Genomic DNA, 18,216 nt, shown 5'->3' on the forward strand with positions numbered 1-18,216 from the left:
CAGGCTGAGTGCACTATCCCTGATCTTAGTTCTTTATGTTCCTGGAGTAGACGAGAAAGTGTTCACAGAGCTGCAGGTGGGCTGATGCTGGCCTTTCTTGTAATGGGAGGCTGGAGATTGAGGTTTGGAATAGAGCAGGGAGGGTGGCCTGAGGAGATGACAGTGTAGACTAAGTCTCTGAAGATGAAACATCTGATTGACAAGCATTACTGTTAATGGCACCTGTCACCTTGTGTGGCATTTCTTGTCTCCTTCATTTTTTGGTGCTGATGAAGGGTCTTGGTCCAAAACAACTGTTAATTCAAAGGTTTCAAAGGTACATTTAATGTCAGAAATGTATATAATATACATCCTGATATGTACATCCTGTACATAGACACTGCCTGATTGGAATTTGTCCAGCATTTTGTTATGCTGCAGGTGTTACAGTTGTCCCCTAACGTGCTTGTTTATATTGGGTTGTGTTGAATTATGGAGTTTCTCCGGATGCACTCTCTTTTTCATTTTTGGGTTTCCCATAAATCACGAACTTCTGAGAATTGGAACTTGAAGTTCAGGTTTATTGCCATTCCAACCACACATGTATACAATCAAACAAAACATTTCTACTGGGCCAATATGCAAAACACAGTGTGTCAGACTTCCTACCCTGCAAAAACTCACTCCAGCACCATCAATTTGCTGGAGACTCCCGGAACCTCTGGGGGAAGTGGGATGTCTGCAATAGAGTAGGCTCCTTAGCAGCTAGCCAGCTAGTCTAAATAACGTTAGCTATGCTAATGAATGAATGACACCTGTTAAACTTGCCTCAACATGTCTCTTACATGGGCAATAGAAAAGTCGCTTGCAAACAGTGCAGCGAGCAACACTGTCATTATTTTTGACCCCTATTAGGCAGAGGTACACCTTAGTGCAGTCTGGGCTGAAGTATATTTTCTTTTTTGGAACACTCTGCCATGGTACCCCTCGCGCCCCCTGCCCCTCAAAAATCAATTTCTGGGATATTGTATATAATTTGCAGGCATCAGGGAGTCGCTATCAATTTGCAGGAGACTCCCGGAACTTCCAGGAGAGGTGGGATGTCTGGTACATGTAGTTACGATCCGGTATACAATCACAAAATATTAGCACAAGTCCCTGAATGGAATGGCCTGAAGATTGACATGTTGGCATAAAATGCGAGGTTTATGTAAAACAGTATAATGTCATTGTCACTATTATAATAAAACAAGTATTTGTGTAAATGTGTGAAATAGCTGCAATAAGTGACCAGTCAGAGATTCACTGTGGCTTCTTCAGCACTGGAGCCACGTGAACACCTTCTGTTGGGATGTTTCCACGATTGCACTTTTTAAAAGTTTTTCCCCAGTGAGTTGCATCCTGCCTACTAAAATTGGGCCGGATCTGCTGATGACCTAAACTCGCTGGCCACACTCCTGTGGACCGGCTATTCCTGGCGGTGTGCCCCAGGCACATTGTTTGCAAGCCTTTTTTTTAAGTCTCTTCAGACTGCAAGAAGTCCTCCCTCCCCTTGAATCTTGATGTGAGAAAACAGATGTGTAAAATCTGTCTGAAGGATAGATTTGGAGGTTGCAGCAAGGCCAAACCTTGCCATAAAGGGCCCTTCCCAGAACATGGATTTGCTATCCCATTGATCTGTCCTCCAACTCAACCTACTGGCAATAACCATACCGATACTTGGGGCAGCACACTAGTGTAGCAGTTAGCATAATGCTTTGCAATGTCAGCAAAGGGAAGGTTGGGGTTCAATTCCTGCTGCTGTCTGTGAGGAGTTGGTGTGTTTTCCATGTGGGTTTCCTCCGGGTGCTCAGTTTCCTCCCGTAGTCAAAGATGTATGGGTTGGGGTGAGTAAACTGTGGCATTGTTGTGTTGGTGCTGGAAACATGCCAACACTTGTGGGCTGCCTCCGGCACGTTGTCACTGTGCTGATTATTGACGGAGTTGATGCAGTTCGCTGTTTAATGTGCATATTGCAAATAAACATTATCTTTAAGAACTAAAACCAGGTACTGTATTACCACTGATTAGTAATTAGTAAACCTGGTGGAATGGCTTCTACTGAGAGGAGAAGGGGCAAAGGTGGGTTCCTGGTGCCATCAAATTAGTCACTTCAGGCAGATGGGGCTCATCAGCTCTGGTTGGCAGCTCATCTAGGAGAAGGAAAACTCTGATCTCAAACCGCTGCTGCCTTGCAGCTCTATCCACACGTGGGGAAGGCTTCGGGAGCAAACCCCCGAGGGGAAAAAATCTGGAGCTGGAACCTCTAAGGCAGTCCGACGTTGTCAACACTGGCGACACCACTGGTGCCAAACTGTATCGGTGTCTGATGTTCCTTTGGGTTCATCAGCTGTGTGGAGCAGCTCCTCTCTCCGTATTGTACTGCCCTGGCTTGTGCATTATGTAGATAGTAAGGACACAACATCCGTGGTCAAAACTCACCAATGAAGGGCCTCCATCTACTGTAAACTGGGGTTCCTGAATGCCTGCCGTTGTGCAAGGCATGAATGTGCTACTTAAAGATTAGCTTTAGTTTATTTAGGGATACAACATGGAGCAGGCCTCTCTCGCCCAATGATCATCTATTGATGGTATCCAATGAGTGCCATCGACTCGTGTTGACCATGAGTTGTCCATAAGATTTTCGTGGCAAGATACGGGCCTTTCTTCCACACAATACTGCTGCCCATGTTGACACCCAGCTGGATTCAAACTCACGACTGTCTACCTTGAATTCCAGTGCTGATGCCACTACACCACTGGCCAGCTGGCCCAGCCCATCTATTTCACCCTAGCCTAAACACGGAACAATTTACAATGGCCAGTTAACCTTTGTCTTTGGAGTGTGGGAGGAAACTGGAGCACCTGGAATGGGGAGAATGTACAAACTCCTTACAGAGGACACTGGAATTGAACTTCAAACTCCAGTACCCTGAGTATCATTGTGCTGTCTGCTACACAACTGTGGTGCCCTCTATTTGGCACATACAAGTTAAATTGTACAAGTGAAATTTGTCTTTTGCTTCATATCATAGGATTGCACAAATGTTACCATGCTTCTGGTGCTGCCATTGCTAACTGACTAACCCTAACCCATACATCTCTGGAATGTGGGTGGAAACCAGAGCACCCAGATGAGAGCCATGTGGTTGTGGGAGAATTACAGACTTGGACAACAGTGGGGTTCGAACCCTGATCTTGGAGCTAGCATTGTAAACTGATTGAGCTAACTGCTACGTTACCATGCTGTTAGTTTGCACCCTCTCAAAGCAGCTGTGCTGGTTTCAACTGCTGCTGTTCTGCATCGGGAAGATTCCTCTTGTTAATCTCAATGTGACCATCGGGATGGTGGGGTGGAGATGACCCTTCCAAAGAAGGTGCAAGCCAATCCTTCCCTCCGCTAGCCTGCAGGTCACCCTTGGGCAAGGTGTAGCACCTGCTTAGCCCCCTGATCAGGGTCACATGAATCCATAGGAGCAGGTGATGGATGGTTGTACAAACAGCTGGTGGTTATGCAACTAATGTCTGGCAGACAATGTCTGATTGTCCATGTCATACAACACGACACATGATGATGATGATGACCATGACTGTAAGATATGGGAATGGAATCTTTATGAAGAGCTTGGTGTCTCAGTGACATTTCTCCCCACCTGTATCACTGAGAAGTGGTCTCTGAGGCCTCTGGTTGGTCAACCATGGACGTTGCGTCCCATCTGTCTGTGAAACGCCAGCAAGGGCAGTATGATGAATTGTTGCCCATGTAGCAAGCTCCCCCTCTCCACGCAGCTGAACCCAGAGGAGCAGCAGAGATCAGTACAGTTTAGCACCAGCAGCATTGCAGGGGTTGACGGTCAGTGTTGAACTCAACGTAAGACTGCCTTAGGGACTCCAGTTTTGGACTTTTCCTTCTGGATTTACTCCTGAAGCCTTCCCCACAAGTGGGTATAGCTGCAAGTCAATGGAAGTTTGAGATCAACATTTCCCCTCCAAGATTATCTGCCAGCCATAGCTGATGGGGCCCCGTCTGCCCAAAGTGAATGGTTTTAAGATGCTAGTAACCTGCCTTTGGCCCTTCTCTGGTCTGTGGAACCAGTACTGCCAGGCCCAGTAGCTAAGTCACGCAGGAAGACCAGGAGGGGGACTTGGTTTTCAGATTCCATTTGAGATGCACGTCATTGGGAGCATTTAATAGGTAGCGGGAGCTGTTTCCACCCCCCAATCACACTCCCCTCAGCTATAACAACTTGAAGGAGAAATGGTCAGGGAATAAGTAAACAAGCCTAGGTGGGCTCTGCTTGGCAAATCTTAAAAGGCCTGTAACCAGCAAGATGAATTTGGAGCACCGCTTGACCAGGAGCAAAATTCAAAAGGACAAAGAATGCAGGACTGAATGTGCTGTATTTAAATGTATGTGGCATTTGGAATAAAGTGGACAATTTCATGGCACAATTAGAGATTGGTTGGTATGACATTGTGGACATCACTGAGTCGTGGCTGAAAGAAGGCTTTAGTTGGAAGCTTAACATCAAAGGATATACTTTGTATCAAAAGGACAGGCAGGAAGGCATAGGTGGTGGTGTGGCTCTGTTGGTAAGAGATGGAATTACATCTTTAGAAAGAGGTGATATAGGGTCAGAGAATGTTGAATCTTTGTGGGTGGAGTTGAGAAATTGCAAGAGTTTTTAAAAATAAATTATGGGAACTGTATATAGGCCTTCAAATAGTAGCCAAGCTGTGGGGTTGAGATAGCAAAGGGAGCTGGAAAAGGCATGTAATAAGGGTAATGTCACAATTGTAATGGGGGACTTCAATATGCAAGCAGATTGGGGAAAATCAGGTTGGTGTCACACTGCAAGAGGGAATTGTTGAATGCCTACAAAATGGCACTTTAGAGAAGCTTGTGCTTGAGCCTACTTTGGAAAAGGCTATCTTAGGTTAGGTGTTGTGTAATAACTCAGATTTTATTAGGAAGCCTAATGTCGAGGAACACTTAAGAGGCAGTAATTGTAATATGCTTGAATTCGTACTGCAATTTGAGAGGGAGAAGCATAACTCACATGTATCAGTATCACACTGGAATAAAGGGAATTACAGAGACATGAGAGAGGAGCTTGCCCGGGTGGATTGGAGGAGGATACTGGTGGGGATGATGGCAGAGCAGAGATGGCTGAAGTTTCTGGGAATAGTTCACAAGGTGCAGGATAGATGTGTCCCACAGAAGAAGTTGTTTACCAAAGGCATGGGTAGGCAACCGTGGCTGACAAGGGAAGATAAGGACTGCACAATGCCAAGGAAAGAGCATATAAGGTAGCAAAAGTGAGTGGGAAGTTGGATGATTGGGAAGCTTTTAAAATCCAAGAAAAAGGCAACTAAAAAGCTTTAAGAAGGAAATAAATGAAATGAGGGCAGACTAGCCAATAGTATAAAACTGGATACCAGAAGTTTTTCTGAGTGACATAAAGAATAAAAGGGAGGTGAGAGTTGATATTGGACCACTGGAAAATGATGCTGATGAGGTAGTAGCGGGGAACAAAGAAATGGCAAATGAACTTAATGGGTATTTGCATCTGTCTTCCCTGTGGAAGACATTAGCAGTGTGTCAGGGAGCAAGAGTGAGTTCCATTGCTATTTCAAAGGAAAAGGTTGTAGGCAAACTCAGTCTTGAGGTGGATAAGTCACTTGGACCAGATGGACTACATCCCAGAGTCCTGAGAGGTTGCTAAAGAGATAACAGATTCATCGATCATGTTCTTTCAAGATTCACTTGATTCTGACATAGTCCCAGAGGACTGGAAGATTCCACTCTTTAAGAAGGGAGGAAGGAAAAAGAAAGGAAATTGTAGTCCCGTTAGCCTGAACTCAGTGGTTGGGGAAAGTGTTGGTGTCTATTATTAAGGATGAGGTTTCAAGCTACTTGGAGAATAATGATAAAGTCAAAGTCGGCATGGTTTCTGTAAAGAGAAGTCTTGCCTGACAAATCTGTTAATTCTTTGAGGAAGTAACAAGTAAGGTGGACAAAGGAGAGGCAGTGAATGTCATTTACTTGGATTTTCAGAAGGCATTGGATAAGGTGTCATACATGAGGCTGCTTAACAAAATAAAATCCTGTGGCGTTACAAGAAAGACACTGGTACAGATAGCATAATGGCTGACTGGCAGGAGGCATTGACTGGGAATAAAAGGGGCCTTTTCTGGTTGGCTACTGGTGACTAATGGTGTTCAAGGATCAGTATTAGGACTGCTGCTTTTCACATTGTCAATGATTTAGATGAAATTGCTTTGTGTAAAGCCTGTGGATAATACGAAGAAATGTTGAGGGGTAAGTAGTGCTGAGGAAGTAATGCGATTGCAGCAGGACTTGGACAAATTGGAAGAATAGGCAAAATGTGGCAGATAGTGTTGGGAAATGTATGATAATGCATTTTGGTAAAAGGAACAATAGTGCAGACTATTATCTAAATGGGGAGAAGATTCAAACATCAGTCTGTGGTAAAGAAAGCAAATGCAATGTTGGCATTTATTTCAAGGGGAATAGAATATAAAAGCAAGGAGATAACACCGAGCCTTTACAAGACACTAGTCAGGCTGCACTTGGAGTATTGCCCACAGCTTTGGGCTCCATATCGCAAAGGATTTGTTCTCATTGGAGAGAGTCCAGAGGAGGTTCAAGAAGATGATGCCGGGAATTAAAGGCTTAACATATGAATGACATTTTGCAGCTTTAGGGCTGTACTCACTAGAATTTAGAAGAATGTGGGTTGGGGGGGAGGGGGTGTGATGGAGGTATCCAGAACTAGAGGGCACAGCCTCAGAATTGAGGGGTGATCCTTTAGAACAAGGTAAAGAGGAAAAAAATTTTTTGCTGTTTTTAGCCAGAGTAGTAAATGTGTGGAATGCTCTGCACTAACTGGGGCGTGTATATTTAAGGCGAAAGTTGATCGTTCTTCTGATCAGTCAGGACGTCAAAGGATATGGCGAGAAGGCAGGTGTATGGGGTTGTGGGATCTGGGATCAGCCGTGATAGAATGGTGGAGCAGACTTGATGGGCTGAATGGCCATAAGACAAGTGTTGAATTAGGCTGTTCAGTCCATCGAGTCTGCTCCACCATTCCATCATGGCTGACTTAACTGCCTCAACCCCATTCTCCTGATTTCTCCTAATAACCTTTGATGCTATCACTTAGCAAGAACCTCTAAATCTCCACTTTAAATATACCCAATAACTTGGCCTGCACAATGTCTGTGGTAATGAATTCCACAGATTCGCCACCCTCTGACTGAGAAATTCTTCATTTCCATGCTAAAAGGACATCCTTGTATTCTGAGGCTGTGCCCTCTGATCCTAGACTCCCCCACTATAGGGAACGTCCTCTCCACATCCACTCTATCCAGGCTTTTCAATACTCACTCATTCAATGAGCATCCCCCCCTCCCGACCACCTCACTTTACTAAACTCCAGTGAGTATAAGCCTAGAGCCTGTGGGAAGATTAGGGCTAATGTTGCACAAGTTTCATTTGAATGTTTGTTTTTAAGGCTACGTGTTGAAACATTTGCTTTGTTGGTTCCTCTTAAGATAGCAATGCAGTGTCTGGTATACTAGCATTGCTGTTAATGGTGTTCAATAGTACAATACTGCTGAAATCTAAATCTTTCCCATTCCCTCTGGGGCTGTTTTGCCTGTCGTGTTTAATTTGTAATTGGAGCCAGCGTAGTTGTAGAGAGATTGCCAGGGGAACGTGGGTTTGATAGCGATGACATAGTACATTACAAGTAGAGTTTGGAATGTAAAATGCCACCGGATCTCAAATATATTCTGGCAATCATTAGTCAAGTGAAATGTTTACTGGATTCCGGAAAATGTTGTGCTGTTTCACTATGACCAAATGCAAGAATTTAACTTCCCCCTCCCCACACCTTGCCTGTTAAATACTGATTTCAATTTTTGTATCTAATATTTTCAGGTTTAATTTTTAAAGCCCCTTAATTTTCAGTGCCCTTTCACTCATTTCTGGATTGAAACTTAATAGTTTAAATGAATATTACTCGTTTACTTTGACAAGGATATTCAGAGTAACAATGCTGGAGGAATTCAGCATGTCTGCAGCATCTGGAAGAGGATAAACCTTCCCCTTTTTCTTCTATTCCGCATTCTGGCTCCTCGCTTGCCCATCTTCTCATCTGCCCATCTCCTCCCTCTGTCTCTCCTCTTTCCCTTTCTCCCATGATCCACTCTCTCCTATCAGATTTCTTCCTTGTGCCCTTTACCTTTACACCTATCACCTCACAGCTTCCCGCTTCATTCCCCTCACCTACCTTCTGTTGACCTCAAACAACAAAGACATGATTTTCTTTAGCTTAAACAACTTTACTTTTTCTGTTAACGTTTGGTACACAGGGGCTGCCATTTTCTTACCCACAGCCCCTGTAGCCCTTCATGCAAATTCCCATCGCAGGGAAAGTACACATCCCAACTAAATGTTTACATAGCCCAAATGAGCAGAACTCAACACCTCCCATCACCTGCCGGTCTGTACTCCTTCCCCCTCCCCACCCCATCTAATTCTGGGTTCTTCCCCTTTCCTTCCCAGGCCTGGCGAAGGGTCTATGCCCAAAACATCAACTGTTTATTCCTATCTGCATAGGTGCTACCTGACCTGCTTGAGTTCCTACAGTATTTTGTGTTGCTCTGGATTTCCAGCATCTGCAGAATCTCTAGTGTATATATAGATTATATTTTCAAGTTTAATAATAATTATTTTAAAAATTTTAAAGTACACTTTCACATGTCATTGGTTCCTGGAATGAAGCTTGCTTCATAGCTAAAATGAACTTTGGAGATCCTGGCTGTCAAAGCAAATCAGCAGGTTGTTTTAAGAAGATGGCTTGATAACAAGTTCTGAAAAGTTACAATTTACGAGTAGTTAAACTGAGTCTTTTACGCTTTAGGTTTTCTTCAATAGAAGCCAAAGCACTTTTTCTGCACTTTTCAAACATTCTGCCTGCTAAAAATCTTGGGTTCCGGTTTAAAATGTTGCACTGATGCCCAGCACCTACTTACAGGCGGCAAAAACAAAGGAAGCTACTATATAACTTACTAATAACCCTTTAATAATGATCAACACTGACAATGGAGAGATGAGCAAAGGGTGGTCGTGAGAAGTGGAGGTGCAGGGAAGGCCAAGTCGGGAAGCAGAGTTGCAACATCCCCAAGAGCAAGAAGGTCCTGATGTCTGATCGATTCTCGAGTGCTGGGCTGAGCTGGAAAAGTCGGGTATGGGCCCCAGAGAGGTCAGCGAGGAACGACACAATGTTTGGATGATTTAAGTGTCAGGCCAGATGGAAAGACCTCTGGTCCCGACACCCTGATGAGGCTCGGGCCAGTTTTGCTCCCAGCTCCACGACGTTTACTCAACTCCACACCGAAATGCAGTGCCAGCTGCAGTGATACCTGGCTTAGCTCCTGTGCTCTTGCAATGTCTACGTGGCTTTGTGATGACCTAAAGCTGGGGCCTGCTCTGGCTGCGGTGATGTCTGACGTTGTGTCTTTGGTAAAACTTCAGTTCTGAATGCTCTTTTCTTTGTTCTCTCTGTGCATTGGGTGTTTGTTTTTTTTTAAATGAGTTCTTTTGAGGTTTCTGTTTTGTGGCTGCCTTTAAGGAGATGAATTTTACAGTTGTGTGTGTATATGTACTTTGTACTTTTGCACATTGAACTTTTGAAATTCAAGAGAGTCATATGGTAACACACAAAATGCTGGAAGAACTCAGCAGGTCAGGCAGCATCTGTGGAGAGGAATAAAGAGGTGATGTTTCAGGCTGAATCTCTTCATCAGTCAGATGTTTTAAAGCTGATAGTTCATCCATAACTTGCTGTACTTGAAGCTTGAACCAAGTAACGCTGGTTTTAAATGGCAACCTTTTTCCAACACTCAGTCACATTAGAAGTTGCTTCTGTTATGCAGTGGTGTCCCATGATTTTAATAATTGCTGTGTTTTATTTTTATGATCTCATTCCTATCTTCAAATTTTATTTGTAATGATGTGATTAGATGCTGATTAAATGTGGGTTTTAGCTTCATGGCTTTGTATGTAATTGCATAGTCATGATCTCATGCTTGTTAGAGAACCAGATTAGTGACATGGCTGTATATAATATCCATAAACAAATTTTACATTTGAAGTTTATTCCATTAACAAAAAGCAAAAAAATTTGAATGAATTAAGTAAATCTTAATTGAAGATATGAAACTACTTTGCTCAATCTTATCAGAATAACTTTCTTAATGGAACACATTAGCATGTAGTCACTCTGCCAACTGAACTTCAGAACGTTTATACAACTATGACCTGTGGTTTCACATTCTTCATTGCTGGAAGGTAGCACGTTGACAGTCACATGATTGGTCTTGACCTTTTCTGCTTCTGGAGAAATCAAACCTTGTAAAACCTGATGTTCAGCCTTGCCCCTTGGACATGGCAGGTGCCACAGTAACCTATCGGTTATCATGGTGTTATCACAGCTCGAGGCACTCCAGAGTTCGGAGTTCAATTCACGACGGACATCCAGCACGTCTCGGGAAAGGACAACGTCGTGGCGGACGCACTCTCCAAACCAGCTGTCCAGGGGGTGGACTATGCAGACCTGGCGGAGGCACAGCAGGCAGACAACGAGATGCCCAGCTATAGGACCGCAGTCTCGGGTTTGCAGCTGCAGGACTTTCTCGTAGGCCCAGGTGATAGGACCCTCCTGTGCGACGTGGCTACCGGCCAACCTCGCCCCATTGTCCCGGCAGCCTGGAGGCGGCGAGTTTTCGACTCCATACATAGTTTGGCGCACCCATCTATCAGGACAACCGTCCGGCTGGTCTCCAGCAAGTTCACGTGGCACGGTCAGTGAATGGGCCAGAACGTGCACGCAGTGCCAAACAGCCAAGGTGCAGCGGCACACCAAAGCCCTGCGGCAGCAGTTTGAACCCACCCAACGGAGGTTCGACCACATTCATGTGGATATCGTGGGCCCCCTGCCAGTGTCCCGAGGAGCATCCTGATGTATGCACCTTTGCTGTCCAGATGTTTGAGGGTTAAGTGAAAAGCCAATGAAATAACATCTGCTGTGGATTTCTTGTGCCAGTAGGCAAATTGGGGCAGATCTAATTCACTTCTCAGGCAGGAGTTGATGTTTCATCTGCAACCTCTCAAAATATTCATCGTAGAAGTGTTACTAGATGATGGTCTTTGAGTCAGCTGACCATGTTCTTTAGGCATCGGTAGAATTGAAGCAGGTGGGTACCTCAGACTGCTGAGATGGGGTCTCGGTGAGCACTCCAGCCGGTTGATCCGCACAGGTTTAAAGTACTCAGCCGCCTACTCCATCTGGGCCATCTTTCTGTGTGTTCAGTCTGCTGAAGGTGGCTCTTGCATCAGCCTCAGACTGAACTCACAGGATCATTGGATCTGTAGGAGTTCATGATTGTTCCAACATGCATGTTTTGATGGTCAAAGTGAGCATAAAAGGCATTAAGCTCATTTGGAAGTGAAGCCTTGTTGTGTGTCACTTAATTTTACTTTGAGGTGATAGCATTCCAGCCTTGCCACAGCTGTCGGGCAGGTAAACCCCTGTCGGAAAATAACCTGTCCCAACCCACATTTGTCAGATCTTTTCTGATACCATCAAAATTGGCCTTTTTTCAATTTAGAATCTCAACCTTTTTCCATATTTACTTTGCATCTGCTGACCATAATGCCATAAGTTTCAGTGTTCCCCTACACGAACTTCAGTCACCTGGCCTGTCTCACTCCTAGTAGTATCAATTGTGTATTAAATGTGTAGCAGTGATGCACCATCAATAACTCACTCTGAGACGTAAGAAACGAGGTATCGGTTTTTATTGACTGAAAGAATGAACAACACTACATCCTGGAGAATGAGGCCGGGCATCAGGCCTCAATCGCCTTTATACAGGGGTCTGTGGGAGGAGCCACTGGAGCAGTCCAGACAGGTATATGTAGTTCACCACAAGCAGTTAATTGGAGCACTATTCCTCTTCCTGAATAGGCCATACACAAGTTGTTTCTAATGACTCTCTTAAACTATGAGGGTCAGATGGTTGTCATTTTCTGTTGAATGTTGACATTCTAGCCACACAGACTCTGGAATATTTGTTTTGTAGAATCCAATTTAAGACTTTGGTAAAATTTGTAACTACTAGCTGTGACACTGAAAACTGATGCTAATGGACTTCTCTCATGCAGGACTTTGTCTATCACTTCATCGCCTTTGTGTTCTACTTTGGAGCTTCACTGCTTGAAGCTGCCACAACAGCTGCAGCGACAGAACCCGGAAGCATCAACTCGACTACAGTTAAATTTGTGACTGCTCTAACTTTTCATCAATACAGTATCAATGTTGTTGCCACGGTAAGTTTTAAATCTCAGCAATTCAGATCAAACCAATAGGGAGTTAGGATTTTCTCTAATTGGAATCTGCAACCTACGAAGTACAGTGGATTCTGGTTGGTTGGGCCATCGGTTAATCTACGCATCTGCTTATTTGGAACAACTAACTGAGGAAATAACAAGGATACCTTACATTTTTTTTTGGGACTCTATCCTGCCTAATTGGGGCAGGAAACTGTTGCTGAACAGTCTCTAACTAGTGTCAGTCGTTATCAGTGACTGTTAGATGCTACACTGTGGTTCAAGTGGACAATTTTTTTAAAGTGGTGTTAGTTACATACTGCTTGCATTCAAAAATAAGTTTTTTTTTTTGTCACTCAGTTCTGAGAAATAAGACAATTCAAACTTTTTGCTCACTGCAATTTCAAGTATTCAGGCTTAGATCCTAGAAACAGCTGGCCACTTATATGGCTGTTAGACACTGCATCATGCTTTGAGCAAATGGTTTTTAAATATCATTTAGTTGCACATGCTTAGGTTATTCATCTGAGTCAACAGATGCTGATTTTTAAGTGATATTGATTATTTTTTATTTTGAAGGCAGACTGATCTTATTCATTTACAGTCAATCGGCAGCATGTATGGCAAAGTATACTGAATAAATTCCTCTGTCAATAGCTAATACATAGCTTTATAGTACTGTGGTAATATTGGTAATGTTAAGTCGATCAGCATTCTAGATGAGGCCTCTAATTGGATTAGATGTTGACTCTGGAAGAAGAGGGTTGCCTCTCTGTCTAGAGGTCTGTGACTGAGGTGCCTTGAACTGGTGCTGGGTCTGTTGTCGTTTGCCATCCATAAGAATGGTCTGGATGATAATGTGATTAACTGGATCAGCAAATTTGCAGATGACACCAAGATTGAGGGTGTAGTGAACAGCGAGGAAGACCATCAGACCTTGCAGTGGGATCTAGACCAGCTGAAAAATGGCAGATGGCATTTTAAGTTTTGCTCTTCGATGGGACAGCCAGGGTAGGTTTTCTAAAATGAACAGTAGGGCACTAAGGAGTGCAGTTGAACAAAAGGATCAAGGAGTACAGGTCCATAATTAATTGAAGGTTAATTCATTGTCACGGGTAGATTGTGTACATTGCCTTCATAGATCAAAATTCTGAGTACAGGACTCAGGATGTTGTGTTGAAGTTGTATAAGATGTTGGTGACACCTAATTTGGAGTATTGTGTATGGTTTTGGTCACCTACCTATAGGAAGGATGTCAATAAGTTTGAAAGAGTACAGAGAACATTTACAAGGATGTTATTGAGTCTGGAAGACCTGAGTTATGAGGAAAGATTGAATAGGTTAGGACTTCATTCCTTGTAATATAGAAGACTGAGGGGAAATTTGATAGATATATAAAACTGAGGGGTATAGACAGGATAAATGCAACAGGCTTTTTCCACTAAGTTTGGGGTGAGACTACATCCAGAGGTCACAGGTTAAGGGTGAAAGGTAAAGCTGTTAAAGGAAACGGGAGGGGGAAGCTTCATTCAGGGTTGAGAGTGTGAAGCAAGTTGCCGGCACAATTGGTTCATGCAAGCTCAATTTTAACATTAAGAAATTTAGATAAGTACATGAACGGTAGTGGTATGGAGGGATATGGTTGAGGCGCAGGTCAATGGAAGTAGGCAGGTTAAGTGATTCAGCACGGATTAGATGTGCTGAAGAGCCTGTTTCTGTGCTGTACTTTTATGTGCTACTGCAAAGTGTTTTTTTTTACAAATGAGAAAAGCAACAGTGATATTTCTTCACTATTCTTGGTTGGTGTGACTGTAACGAAACCCAATTTCCCTCGGGATCAATAAAGTATGTCTGTCTGCTCTCTGTCTGATCTAAAACTGAAATGACTGCAATATTTAATTTATTTTGTGTTTTTTGTCTTTGTTTCAGATATTTTCTTTTGTCGTTACCCTCTGTTATGCCTGCAGTTTGGTTCTTGCTTTAAGAAGATGGAAACTGTAACTGACAACACATGAACTGTATGGAATGAAAGGTGGCTGGATTGATTTCATTGACACCAGTTACATTCTGGAAGATTTCACAAGACCAGGGTGATCCTTTCATAGGCCAAGTCTGTTTTGTACTGAAGTATTTTTTTGCAGTAGTGGCTTTTGTTAATAAATCCGTAACTTTTTTCAATTATTTTCAGTGTTAAGATCTAAAACGTGTGAAACAATAAGTTTCCAATCTATCTGAATGTTCCGTGATCAGTGTGTTTGTCTAACAGTTATAGATTTCACAATATTTAAATACAATATCAGTTTATGTACAGTAAGAACTTTTGGAAAATGAATCCTACAGATAAAAATCAGCATTTTTCTACTTCTGTATGTGCTCCTCTGAACCATGGTCACTAATGCTTGTGAATTTTCATATTGCATAATCTGTTTATTTACACATTTAATCTTTACACTCCAGTCCATGGGTAAATGCAAAGTATTGCAAAACAAATTTGAAAGGTTTTCATCAAGTTCCACTTATTTTACTGTTTCCTCATGGGTGAAATGTAAAGAACTTCTTTTGCTATGCAACTCTTTAGAAATTAGCCTTCTGTATTAAATATGTTAAAATGAAAATTTTTTGCATAATTGATATTCTCTGGGATCAGTCATAATGCTATAAGGGTTTACTATTAATCTGTTGAATTGCTTCATCTTAAATCTTTTTACTGAAAAATTATTTACATATTTACACTTGATAATCCCTTTGGTTTATTTACCACAGAACCTGAGTGGGTTCTGAATGTTAAGCATGGTTTCCTTATTAAATTTTTAGATCTCCTGCTTGTGAGAATAACTTTTCAATCCATTCTAGAATTAAAAGCCATTCCCATTGTCTGGTTTTCATGACGAGATTGAAGTTTTTAATTCAACCACTACAGCATAAGCCCTCTACATCTGAGATGTGAGACAAACTAATGGAAGAGCAGATGTTTTCTTTCTAGACAAATTAATAGTTTCATAATTTTTAGTTGCAGCCTATTTGTTCAACCAGAAAATTGGTTATGTAGTATTATTGTGGTTTGCCGATTCATCTCTGAATAAATTAATCTGTTTACCAAGTACTTCATCTCTCAAACTTTGCTCAGTTCCAAATGAATTTCAAGCAGCTGAATGAAAACCATTCATGCAAGCCAAATCTTCCCAAACTTGTTGCCTTAATTTCCAATTGTGTATATAGTTGTTTTCATGCTTCTGATTTTTCTAATGTTTTTCCTAATCTTTTGTTTTAAAGAACTTGCACTGAATAAAAGTAGTACTCTGAAATATTCTGTTCATTGGATTGCTGCTTCATCATGTTCTTGTTATCAAGGAGTGTTTTATAACCCTGCATTCTTTGGTTTGGGGGGTGGTTTGTGAAGATCTAGTACTTTCCTAGCATATGATGCATAAACTTTTCTCAGGCTTCCAGCCGGGTCCAGGTGTCAATTGTAAATGACATTGCAATGACAAACTCTGTCATCTTCATCGGGGATTATGCTGCGGTATGTCTAGTCCAGTGGTATATATACTCGACTTCCATCGTCCTCACCCTGTCAGGTTTCTACTGTCCCACCTTGTTTAAACTTGTATTCCAGTTCTTAGAGCAAAACCTTCGTCTTTGTTGAAATTCTTGTTCTCTAGTCTTATTTTAATGGCTTCCTTTACCAGTTGGTCCCAAATGCCATTGGAACAACACAGTAGTTCTGTACTGTCAGTCAATCCTGTGGTCACTGTGTAAGCAATGTTCTGCTACAAGCGAATACACCACCTAATCTCCTTGATGCAGGTTTCCATCGTGCACCCCGACTGACTGATATACGTTGCTCTGCATTCACAGAGACTCCTGCAAACAGCAGCCATTCTGAGTCCCCAGGTCCTTGTTTGTTTGTGGAAGGTGTTTATCTGGTATTTCTTCAGGGTCCTGGCAATCCTTACAGAAACCCCAGAAATATAGGGAAGAAGAGCGGTAGTGACAACCCTCCTCATTTTTAGGTTTCCTGGTTTTTCCATCAGCCCTTTTAAGGATTGATTTCCTTCATCTTGTAGCCATTCTTTAGGATTGTTATGCACAATCTTATTTCCTGATGGAGATTCTCTGGGTCTGAAGAAGTAGAAAGAACTGCTCTGTAGGGAGGTGTGATGGTGTTATTGTTGAGGAATTAGTCCATCTGAGTGTTTTTGATAAATAGCATGCCTGAAGCTACCGTCCAGTTTCTGTTGTATCAGTACATCCAGGATTAGGAGGTAACCATTCTTCTCCATTTCCATTGTAAATTGAATGTTTGGATGTAGTTGTTCAGATGGTTGTGGAATTGTTGGAGTGCGTGGAGTCCATGAGGTCACACTATGAAAGTCTCATCTTCATATCTGAAGAAGTATTTGGGGTGTAAAGGCAATGAACTCAGAGCCCTCTCCTCAGTCTTCCATGTAGAAATGAGCAGTAACTAGTGATCAGGATGATCCCATGGCCACTCCATCTGTTTGTACATACGGTTCCCCTTAGAGGGAAAGTATGTACTGACATTGGAGAGGCTTCAGAGGAGATTCACAAGAATGATTCAGGGAATGAAAGGTTTATTGGTATGTGTTTGATGGCTCTGGGCCTTAACTCACTGGAATTCAGAAGGATGAGGGGAGATCTCATTGAAATCTGAATGTTGCATGGCCTAGTTAGTGGATGTGGAGAGGATGTTTCCTATGGTAGGGGAGTCTAGGACCAGAGGGCACAGCCTCAGAACAGAGGGAAGTCCATTTAGAACAGAGATGAGAAGGAGTTTCTTTAGCCAGAGGGTGGAGAATCTGTGAAGGCCCGGTCATTTGGTATATTTAAATTGGAGCTTGGTATCATACAGATCATTGATATAGATGACCAACAATGATGACCAGTATCAAACCATGCAGCATTCCACTAGTCACAGGACTCCAGTCAGTGAGGCAACTATGTACTCCACTCCCTAGCTTCTCCCTCAGAGTCCATATCTAATCCAATTTACTACCTCATCTTGAATGCCAAGTGACAGAACCTTCTCAACCAACCTCCAGTGCAGGATCTTGTCAAAGGCCTGGCTAAAGTCCATGTGAATGATACCCACTGCATTGCCACCATCTTCCCTGGTAAATTCATCAAAAAGCTCTACAAGATCAGTTAGGCATGATCTACCAGTCACAAAGCCATGCTGACTATCCTTAATCAGTTCCTTATATCTGGTCCCTTAGAATACCTTCCAATATCTTACCCACTACTGATGTCGGACTCAGCAGCCTATAATTTCCTTGCTTACGCTAAAGCCTCTCTTAACAGAAACATTAGATATCCTCCCATTATCTGGCATCTCACCTGTGGCTAAGGATGTTTTAAATATCTCCATATTATTCCGTCCTTCAAGAAGACCTCAACCTTGTCATGGTTTGGAGGCTTGTGTGCCTCAGGACCTGGAGACAGGGCTTTATGCTTTGGCTCTTGGTAGGGTCACCCATGCCAAACCAGGTAGAGGCCAGACTAAGAGTGGTCCACTGGTCTTCAAAATTCAGAGGTCCCGCTCAGGCTAGCAACTCTGACTGGTAAGATGAAATTCTTACGGAAACAGCTCTTACAGTGAAAACCAAGACGAAGCTACTGACACAGTGGAAGAAGCCCTGCATGCTGTTCACACAGATCTGATCATTACACCGAGGTAGGTAAAACAACACAATCAAGTGTGAAAGCTGCAGAGAAAGTAGTGTGCAGCTAAATGATAAAGTGCAAGATCCTAACGA

At 42.8% G+C, this 18,216-nt stretch overlaps 1 protein-coding gene across 1 annotated transcript in view; it reads left to right on the plus strand.

Moving 5' to 3' along the window:
- mal2 (mal, T cell differentiation protein 2) overlaps window positions 1–15,744 on the plus strand; it is a 36,018-nt gene extending 20,274 nt beyond the window's left edge. The window contains exons 3-4 of the mRNA XM_073027645.1: window positions 12,275–12,439; window positions 14,369–15,744. Of these exons, the coding sequence (XP_072883746.1) occupies window positions 12,275–12,439; window positions 14,369–14,440 (237 nt within the window). The 3' untranslated portion in view covers window positions 14,441–15,744. The remainder of the gene's footprint in view (window positions 1–12,274; window positions 12,440–14,368) is intronic.
- The last annotated feature ends 2,472 nt before the right edge of the window (window positions 15,745–18,216 follow it).

This window comes from Hemitrygon akajei, chromosome 1 (assembly GCF_048418815.1).
Source record: "Hemitrygon akajei chromosome 1, sHemAka1.3, whole genome shotgun sequence".
NCBI classification, from domain to species: Eukaryota; Metazoa; Chordata; class Chondrichthyes; order Myliobatiformes; family Dasyatidae; genus Hemitrygon; species Hemitrygon akajei.